Below are 10,633 nucleotides of genomic sequence, written 5' to 3' on the forward strand. Positions count from 1 at the left end.
CACACACACACACACACACACACATTGTACATATATATGTATATGTACACTACTGCCACCTTCTGAAAAGACATCATCTGGTTCATTCTGAGACACATTGACTCTAATTGCTGTTTAAGTTGGAACAATGTACCTTTTGTAGTCCATGATGTCAAAATCAAAAAGCAGAAAGAACTATATATCATAAATTTGATAATACTCTTAGGGAAATACCACATACACAAATCAAAGTTTTGTCACTCTCCTCCCTCTTTTCAGGCCTTCCTAAAGGAGTCTGAACATTGTAAACATTTCTGACTCTAATAACAAGAAAGCTATAAAAACATTTGATTTGTGCACCTTTTAATTTGTATTTGAATAATCCCCCCGTCTTTTATTCATTTGTTTGCATGTATATTAATAAGTCGTTATAATGTTTTACTTTTAATAAAGATTAAAAAAAATAAAAACTCTTGGAGCCATTTTGGATCAAGATGGCTGCCACAGCTACCTCAGAACATTCAAAATTGACTATAATTCAGTCACTCTTTGATATATTGAGCTGAAATTTGGTTTGGTTATAGCTGAGAGCAAGTTGTTATGCATTCCTGATGTACGTTTAAAATCCAAAATGGCCACCTTAGCTAAAAGGGAAAAAATACGATAACTCGGCTATTTTAAAATATATTGAGCTGAAATTTGGTGTGGTGGTAGCTGACAGCGATTCACAACACACTCTGAATTCAAATTGAAAAATACAAGATGGCCACCAAAGCTAATTTCAAATGGATATAACTCAGAGGTTTTTAGAGCTATTAAACTGGAATTTGATGTATTGATAGCTGAGAGCAATGCCCAATAAATATTGAATTCAGATAAAAAATCAAAGATTGCCACCATAGATTAAAAGAAAAAATGAATACCGCATTAATTTTTTGCTGTGTTGAGCTGAAATTTGGTGTGATGGTAGCTGAGAGCGAACCCCAAAGCTTAACACTGTCAAATCAAAAGTTTAAAATGGCCACTATGTGACAGTCCCCGTCAGTGTTTCTCCAGGAACTTTCTAGTTGTGTTTTTTGTTGTGTGGGTAATGGGCTGTTTCCTTTCTTGATGCGTTTGGGTGTTTGGCAGAGTGCTGGAACGTTTGAGGATGTGGAGAGACCGGCCCCAGCTTACCAGAAAACCAAACCTGTGGAGGCTGGTGAGTAGGCATCCTCCTTTTCATCACCAGATATTTGACGTTTAAATGTATTTTCGCCTCATTTGTCCTTGTTGTTCTCTGTTCAGTTGGCCACAATACGGGAAACATCAAGACTCGCTTCGAGAACATCGCCAAGCAGAAGGAGGAGGAGGACAAGAAGCGGGCTGAGGAGGAGCGAGCACGTCGACAGGCCAAGGAGAAGCAGGAGCAGGAGGAGGCTGCACGCAGCAAAACGGAGATTGCAAGAGCACACTCCCCAGTCCCTGCTGCAAACCCCAGTCCTATTCAGAGCCCGACTCCCCCAGTTCAGCCGGCTGAGGAGTACCAGGTGAGTTCTGTTGGTTCTAGTGTCAGAACATCAAACTTTAAAGGGTTCTTTTAACATTCTGGGAGTTTTAAATGGATGTAATGTCAGTTTGAAGCTCCTTGGCCTATGTGAGCACTACAGAGTTTAATCTAAGTCCCCTCTCCAGTGTCGGACCATGGACGATGTTCCAGCTGCTGAGAGTGAAGAGCAGCTGTATGAGGCCGACAGGCAGAATGAATACGAGCTGCCAGATTTCTACCAGAACACAGACGAGCCTGCTGCAGCAGGTAACCTTCTCACTCTTAGTTTTTAGTCAGTATTGAGCAGATGTTTATTCCCCGTTAAGATTTCTTTAGTTAGTCCATCCATACATCATCTTCCGCTTGTTCTGAAGTCAGGTCGCAGGGGCAGCAGCTTGAACAGGGAGGTCCAGACATCTCTTTCCACAGCCACTTCTTCCTGCTCTTCTGGGACGACCCCAAGGCATTCCCAAGTCAACCAAGAGACGTAGTCTCTCCAGCGTGTCCTGGGTCTTCTCCGGGCTCTCCTCCCAGTCACACATACCCGAACCACCTCAGCTGGCTCCTCTCGATGTGGAGGAGCAGCGGTTCTACTCTGAGTTTCTCCTGATAACTGAACTTCTCACCCTGTCTCTAAGGGAGAGTCCACCTACCCTGTGGTGGAAACTCATTTCAACCACCTGTATCCATGATCTCATTCTTTCGGTCACTACTTGGAGTTCATGACCATAGGTGAGGGTAGGAACGTAGACCGACTGGTAAACAGAGAGCTTTGCCTTACAGCTCAGCTCTCTCGTCACCACAAAGGATTGGCACAGAGTCCACAATACTGCAGACACTGCACCAATCCATCTGTCAATGTCACGCTCCATTCTTCCCTCACTTGGAACAAAACCCTGAGATACTTGAACTCCTCCACTTGAGGCAGAACTTTATCCTCGACCCGAAAAGAGCCATCCACCCTTTTCCGACTGAGGACCATAGTATTTTTCCAAACTTGAAGTAGAAAAAGTATTGATGATAAAGTACAGCAAGACATTCATCCGTTATCTTTTACCCGCTTCTTCCTTTTTGGGTCGTGGGGTCGCTGGTGCCCATGTACAGCAATCACTGTGCGAGAGGTGGGGAACCCCCTAGACAGGTCTCCAGTCCATCACAGGGACACATGGAGACAAACAAGACAAACAACCATTCACACTCTCTTTCACCCAGGGACAATTTAGAGTTACCAATCAGACTAACATGCTTGTTTTTGGTTTGTGGGAGGAAACTGAAATACCTGGAGAAAACCAACACATGCACAGAGAGAACATGCAAACTCCACCAAGAAAGGCCCCTGGACCGGGATTTGAACCAGGGTAACCTGCTCGCTGAGAGGCAGCAGCTCTACCAACTGTGCCACCGTGCTTTCCTACACTAAGACATTTCTGGTTTATTGTTTTTTTTTCACACTGATGGGTATCAAATTCAAAAAAGTTCAAGACAAAAAACTGGACTTTATTTGTAACAGAAGACATTTCGCTTCTCATCCGAGAAGCTTTCTCAGTTCAAAGAACAGTGAGTGTGGGGTTCGAGTTATAAAGCTGAGGTAAGACATACATACAGGTCCTTCTAAAAAAATTAGCATATTGTGATAAAGTCATTATTTTCCATAATGTAATGATAAAAATGAAACTTTCATATATTTCAGATTCATTGCACGCCAACTGAAATATTTCAGGTCTTTAATTGTTTTAATACTGATGATTATGGCATACAGCTCATGAAAACCCAAAATGCCTGTCCCAAACAATTAGCATATTTCATCCCACCAATGAAAGACAAGTGTTTTTAATACAAAAAACACCAACCTTCAAATAATCATGTTCAGTTATGCACTCAATACTTGGTCGGGAATCCTTTTGCATGAATGACTGCTTCAATGTGGCGTGGCATGGAGGCAATCAGCCTGTGGCACTGCTGAGGTGTTATGGAGGCCCAGGATGCTTCGATAGCGGCCTTAAGCTCATCCAGAGTGTTGGGTCTTGCGTCTCTCAACTTTCTCTTCACAATATCCCACAGGTTCTCTATGGGGTTCAGGTCAGGAGAGTTGGCAGGCCAATTGAGCACAGTAATACCATGGTCAGTAAACCATTTACCAGTGGTTTTGGCACTGTGAGCAGGTGCCAGGTCGTGCTGAAAAATGAAATCTTAATCTCCATAAAGCTTTTCAGCAGATGGAAGCATGAAGTGCTCCAAAATCTCCTGATAGCTAGCTGCATTGACCCTGCCCTTGATAAAACACAGTGGACCAACACCAGCAGCTGACATGGCACCCCAGACCATCACTGACTGTGGGTGCTTCACACTGGACTTTTGGCATTTTGGCATTTCCTTCTCCCCAGTCTTCCTCCAGACTCTGGCACCTTGATTTCCGAATGACATGGAAAATTTGCTTTCATCCGAAAAAAGTACTTTGGACCACTGAGCAACAGTCCAGTGCTGCTTCTCTGTAGCCCAGGTCAGGCGCTTCTGCTGCTGTTTCTGGTTCAAAAGTGGCTTGACCTGGGGAATGCGGCACCTGTAGCCCATTTCCTGCACACGCCTGTGCACAGTGGCTCTGGATGTTTCTACTCCAGACTCAGTCCACTGCTTCCGCAGGTCCCCCAAGGTCTGGAATCGGCCCTTCTCCACAATCCTCCTCAGGGTCCGGTCACCTCTTCTCGTTGTGCAGCATTTTCTGCCACACTTTTCCCTTCCCACAGACTTCCCACTGAGGTGCCTTGATACAGCACTCTGGAAACAGCCTATTCGTTCAGCAATTTCTTTCTGTGTCTTACCCTCTTGCTTGAGGGTGTCAATGATGGCCTTCTGGACAGCAGTCAGGTCGGCAGTCTTACTCATGATTGCGGTTTTGAGTAATGAACAAGGCTGGGAGTTTTTAAAAGCCTCAGGAATATTTTGCAGGCGTTTAGAGTTACGTCGTTGATTCAGATGGTTAGGTTAATAGCTTGTTTAGAGAAACTTTTCATGATATGCTAATTTTTTGGGACAGACATTTTGGGTTTTCATGAGCTGTATGCCATAATCATCAGTATTAAAACAATTAAAGACCTGAAATATTTCAGCTGGTGTGCAATGAATCTGAAATATGACAGTTTCATTTTTATCATTACATTATGGAAAATAATTACCTTTATCACAATATGCTAATTTTTTTGAGAAGGACCTGTACATACATATGCAGATTGACTTATCACACCTCACAGTAGTGGTTTGTTAAGGTCTTCGTTAATCTAATTCACAAATGGGGGCCCTCTGATCACACGGGTAACATTCCTGGTAGGTGTGAAACTGGCTGGGTATCAGTTCCCTTAATGATGGAGCTTTGCTGTTAAGCTACAGCTAGTGATACTATCGCTAATGCAAATAGAAATGGTGGGAGCGGACACCACTGTCTCGTACCTCGTTGCAGTTCGAAGTATCTTGATATGTTACAGTTGGTGCGGACTGCCGCCCTTGGGGATCGTATAAATCAGCCTCACCCATGATATAAATTTGGAACCAAATTTAAACAACTTTAATGTCTCCAAGAGATAACCCCACTCCACCCAGTCAAATGCTTTCTCAGCGTCTAATGAAAGAATAACTTTGTCACAAGCGTGTTCGGGTGGGATAGTACACAACACACCAAGCAGCCGCCTATCATTGAAGAAAGTCTGACGTTTTGTAACAAACCCCTTCTGGTCAGGTGGGACAATTATGGGGACCACTCGCTCAAGTCGTTTTGCTAGGCCTTTTGTAAGGATTTTTACGCATGATTCAGTCATTCACAACTGGATCTCTTTTCCTCTCCTCCCACTTCTCTCCCCCATTGCTGCTGTACTGTCAATCACGTTTCACAGCGCTGACCTGATATTTATACCTTGAGGCTCTGGGCTGAACAGTAGCTGAGCTGAAGAGGCAATCGGAACACAGCAAAAAATAAAGCTACTTTGAAAATCGCTATTGCGAGAAAGCCAACACAACTTTATTCTTGCCGGGGGAAAAAAAGAGATCTTTCTCCCTGTGGCACTTTACACTAGAGCTCGACAAATATGGAAATTTTGGCTATCACCGATCAGACCCTCTCAGACTTCCGAAACAGAAACGATCATTTATTCAACAGAATAAATAAATGCCCAGTGGACAGTGCACATTACGCACAGAAACGTCTCCAGACAGCTCTAGAGAGCGCGCACACACCATCAGCAGGTGTCTGAACTCCTGCTACATTTCAAACATAATAATTTTTAAAAAGCTTACTGTAAAAAATAAATAAAAAATACAAAGAGAGAAATGTTTGATGTGTTCTTCACATTATACATCAAGTTTCAAAACTACGGCGCTAATTTGTCAAAATAACAACAGCAATCAAAATGTCAAAAAGACAGTCCAGTTTACTTTAATAAAAAATGGATGGATGGTTGGTTTGTTTGTTTGTCCGTCCGTCTGACTGACTGAGAAATGAAGCCTTCTGGTGCTTCAAAACGGTGCCACGAGACTGGAGCAGGAGCAACACTAAATTCAGTGGAGAAGAGTTCAGCTCAGAACCATGAAGTGAGGGGAGGGAGGAGGGGGGTTTAGGACACTGACAGAATCAGAGCTGCTCATTCACACACAACCTGCTGTTATCCTGATGCATGCTCAATAATCCAGGTAGAAAAATCAAAAAAAGTTCAATCTGCTCCTCTGGACATTCAAAAAACAAGAAAACAAAAAAACAAAGCAAAAAAAAAAATGTAGAAACGTTTCCTCTCTCATCCAAGAGACTTCCTCAGTCTGAGGTGCTGTTTTCAGCTCAGTCTCTTAAATAGCACCTTCTCAGGGTGGATCAACCAGTTTGCTGCTGACAACCAAAACCAGCTGATCACATGGTCAAGAAGGACCATCAGCCTAACAATGGATCATTAGCACACTGATGGCTGTTTACTATTCACAGGGGGTTGAGTGATACCTGCTGTTCCACTCCAAAATAGTAATTTTATTAAGTGTCTACAAATGTAAGTAAATGTTGATGTATAACAACCCGTTAAAATACACCAAAATGCAGGAAATGGCATCTCTGTTATCCAAAAGTTTCTGTGGGAGGATCCACAGACAACTCCCCCCACCATGACACCCCCCCACCCCCCACTCCCGGCCTGCCAGCTCTTCCGGCATCTATCACTTTACAAATTAAGCCCTGTCACGATACGATATGGGAGGAGTAGGCAACCACCAATAATCGATATAATGGCTGAAAATATTTGCACTTTGTCCATCCCCAACAATCTCAGTAAACGGCGAGTGGAGTGGGGCTTGTTTGTTTAGCGCAGCTGTTAGCAACCATGACGCTAAGCTAATCAGCTCCACCTTTAATTAGTCCCACTGTGCTGCCTTTTGTTCAAAGACAGTAATAAGTTCATCATGTAAGTAAGTTACATGAATGAGGTGATAATTCATAGTTAATAATTATTTTATGTAAATTCATGCTAAAAACTGTTAAAATGTTTTGGGTTTGAATTCCAATCAGTGAGACATCTGACCTTTGTCATATCCAGCACGTGAAGTAGTGAGTGCTCTCACCACAGAACAATCTTTGATGTCTTTTCTCTGGTAAAACAAGAGCTTCAGAAAATAAGGGAACAAACAGCTGATATACCTGCTAAATGTATCCTACACACTTGTGCCTTGGGAGGCTTGGGTCTTTTTATAAATTCATAAATAAAAAGTTTTCTGTAAAATCAAGAAAGCAAGCCTTGTCTGAGGACTTCTTATTTATTTATTTTACTTCTTATTTATTTTTACTGCAGCACCTTCAGTCATAGACTGAGATCACCGAAGTGCTCCACAGAATGCCACGGGAAGTCCTTCCTCCCTATGGTTATCAAACTTTTCAACTCCTCCCCATGTCTGTACATAGGACAATAAAATTAATCCTGCACCACAATAAACACTTTAATGTTTTCACATTAAAACATTTAAACATTTCACATATGTACTGTATGCACCTGACCTGTTTAGAACTTAATTGTTGCTATTTTTATATAGGGATGGGGCTGATCCGATCCAGTATCCGTATTGGGCTCCGATACCAGCATAATTTACGTATTGGATTTTTCCGATCCAACCTTCCGATATTTTCAATCCATGATGCATGTCTGTGTTTGCACTGCATGTTGGCTTCAAACTATGGAATGGATTTCCTGAACGGAGTCGTGTCTCATGAACCCAGAGTAATAAGACCCGCCTCACATTCAGGAAATCCAGTTCATAGTTTGCAGCAGCTACAACGTGCAGTAGCACTGTGGCTAACGGCTAACAAACTTTTCATCTAAATATGTCCGCTGTGTGGAAATATTTTACACTAGAAACACCACAAAGCAAGACGGCAACGTGGAATGTCTGCAGAGCCATACGCCACATTAAACCATGTTAAAGTTAGTTTTACGGTGGACATTCGAGCTCCAGGGCTTCAGCGGTCTGTTATTTTCGTTCAGTCCAGAGAAGGTAGTCTGATTTCGGTCAGCCACGCTCAGTCTGTCCGTGTTGGAGGAGGGGCAGACTGAGCGCGGGGGGGGATGGACGGAGACTCATCCTAAGCTGCGCAGCGCGCTGTTTAAACAAACAGTTTTAGAGTGGAGGTGGGGGATATCAGCCACAATTATTGGTCCTACCGATATATCTGTCAGGCTCTATTTTACACAGGTGGTCATAACTAGTTAGCAGTGTTGGCATAAACACAGATAGCAGCACAGTGAGGTAATGAGTTCATAAAATGGCACCATCTGAAGCCTACTGACACAGGGTATGTTTACATGGACATAAGTAACCAGATCAAATGGCCGGTCGGAATAAAAGTGTGTCATGTAAACACTCCGTTCGGGTTATTTTTTGTGTATTCGGCACGATCCGTTATAATTTGTGATCAGAACGAAACGGGTGGTTTACGCCGATCCGTAACCCGATCGGAGCGCATGTAAACACTTGATCTGTTCATTTTTATCTGATGGTGAAAAACTGACCTGACTGCACATGTGCGACTTTGCCATTTCCGCCTGGCTAATGCTAATAATATTAGCATGTCAGGGAAGTAAAACTGGTCGGTGAGAGATACAACATTTCTACTAGAAACTTTGAAAGAGCTCAAAATGATCTGTATCACCTGTAGCTCAGTCAGGGAGTGCAGTAACGTCTCCATCGTCATTAAAACCTGTTGCGGGTCCATTTTGGGTGCTCAGGTTTGTTTACGTTCACCCCGGAAGTAGAACTTCTTCTTCTGTGTTTTTTTTAAGGAGAGTTTACCACTCTGCGCATGTCAGTACTGCTGTTCAGAACAAAGCCCGCTGCATGTAAACGCTCGTCATGAACAGATTGTGCCCATGTAAACAATACATTTGAATTATTTAAACGAACACATTTCAATCCGGTCAAAGAATTCTGCGCTGTAAACATAGCTACTGAGTTAGGCTGATTTCAGATCAGATCATTCAATCTGACTGAAGGACAGGGCCTGATTAACACTTCACTGTACCCTGGGCAACAATCTTCATGGTCCCCATCATCACGATCCCAGAATCACCATAATCTGGCAAAATACAGAATAAATTACCATAATATACAGTAAATATACTTAAATTTCTAACTATCAAGTGTATTTTTATGTATAAAACTCCAAATGCTCATTGACACAAATCATCAAGACTGAATTAAGTTGAAAGTACTTTGAACACCACATGACACCATATGTGTACTTGTTTAGTAACATGTTGGCCACTGGTGTCAGAAGCATTTATAATGGGGGGGACACACAGTGATGGGGGGTCTGGTGGTCCTCCCTCAGAACATTTTGAATAAAGTAGATGCCATTTCCTGCATTCTGGTGTATTTTAATGGTTGTTTAACATCTAGTTTTACCTACACAAGTAAACACTTGGAACACCTTGGGATTCCCCTGGAGGAGCTGGTCCAAGAGGCTGGGGAGAGGGAAGTCTGGACCTCCCCACTTAGGCTGATACCCCCCGGATGGATGGAAGTAAACACTTGATTCAGTAACTATTTTAGAGTTAATGGCACAACAAGAAGTAACCTGACCAACAGCTGATTCAATGAATTAAAAATATTCAAAGGTGCTGATTAGATGCCCAAATTAAAACTAAATATCTGTAACTTAGTTGACTTGAAATTTAATAAGATTATCAATGAATGTTTGCAACAAATGATTTACTGATTATAACAAAGATTCCTTCAAGAAACCTCCCAGTATAAATCATAAAACCAGAATGACTTCTGCTCATTCTAAATTTGTCAAATGGCCTAAATCTCCTAAAGTGAAGGAGAATCATTTTAAAATAATAAATAAGATCTATGCTGTAGTTATGTTTCTGCAAAGAAGATTTAAATTTGATGTTGATTTGTGTGTCTTTTTTAAATCACAAGATGAATCCCTCAAGCAATTTTTTTTTTATGTCAATACAAAGTGTTTGGTCAGACATCAGAAACTGGATTAATCTCAAACTTAACATTCCTTCTTTTGATGCTGATGACATTTTACTTTATGTGATAACTTGAGCTCAGTTTTCTCTGATGCCATTAATATAGTCGTACTTATAGCAAAGTACCACATTCACTGTAGTAACAGGAGTGATAATAATCCTTCCTTCTGTTTGATGAGCGGTTTTAAGTCGTACTATTCTTAAGTACATTTAAAATCTGCAAAACTGCTAAAATCATCTCGCAACAGATACAAACTTATTGTTTTAATTAAAACAATGTTTCTCAAGAAAGAAAACTGATGAGCTTCTCAGCAGGTAAGGGGCGTTTACCTTCGGGACAAATTGAGGTCGTTGATTGGTCAGTTACTGACACGCCTTCTGAGTTGATTGACAGGTCGCGCAGTCAAGGATCCAATAGAAAAAAAACAGAGCTGCAGCTGCTGGGAGGAGGCGGGGCTGCACAGATGCAGCGGAAGCACAGCAGTCTCTCTGTGCAGCGCAGAACTCCAAGTAAAGCAGGAGATAACCAGATATTTTGCTTGTGCCCTCACTGCCCTGGGCCCCTTAGAGATCATGGGCCCCTTGGAGATCATGGACCCCTTAGAGATCATGGACCCCTTAGAGATCATGG

At 42.2% G+C, this 10,633-nt stretch overlaps 1 protein-coding gene across 1 annotated transcript in view; it reads left to right on the plus strand.

Moving 5' to 3' along the window:
• LOC119424963 (src substrate cortactin) overlaps window positions 1-10,633 on the plus strand; it is a gene marked incomplete in the record, with an annotated part of 68,792 nt that overhangs the window by 48,480 nt on the left and 9,679 nt on the right. The window contains 3 exon segments of the mRNA XM_037692488.1: window positions 1,111-1,180; window positions 1,267-1,508; window positions 1,654-1,774. Coding sequence (XP_037548416.1) covers window positions 1,111-1,180; window positions 1,267-1,508; window positions 1,654-1,774 — 433 coding nt within the window.

This window comes from Nematolebias whitei, chromosome 2, assembly GCF_014905685.2.
Source record: "Nematolebias whitei isolate Nwh7 chromosome 2, NemWhi1, whole genome shotgun sequence".
NCBI lineage: Eukaryota > Metazoa > Chordata > Actinopteri > Cyprinodontiformes > Rivulidae > Nematolebias > Nematolebias whitei.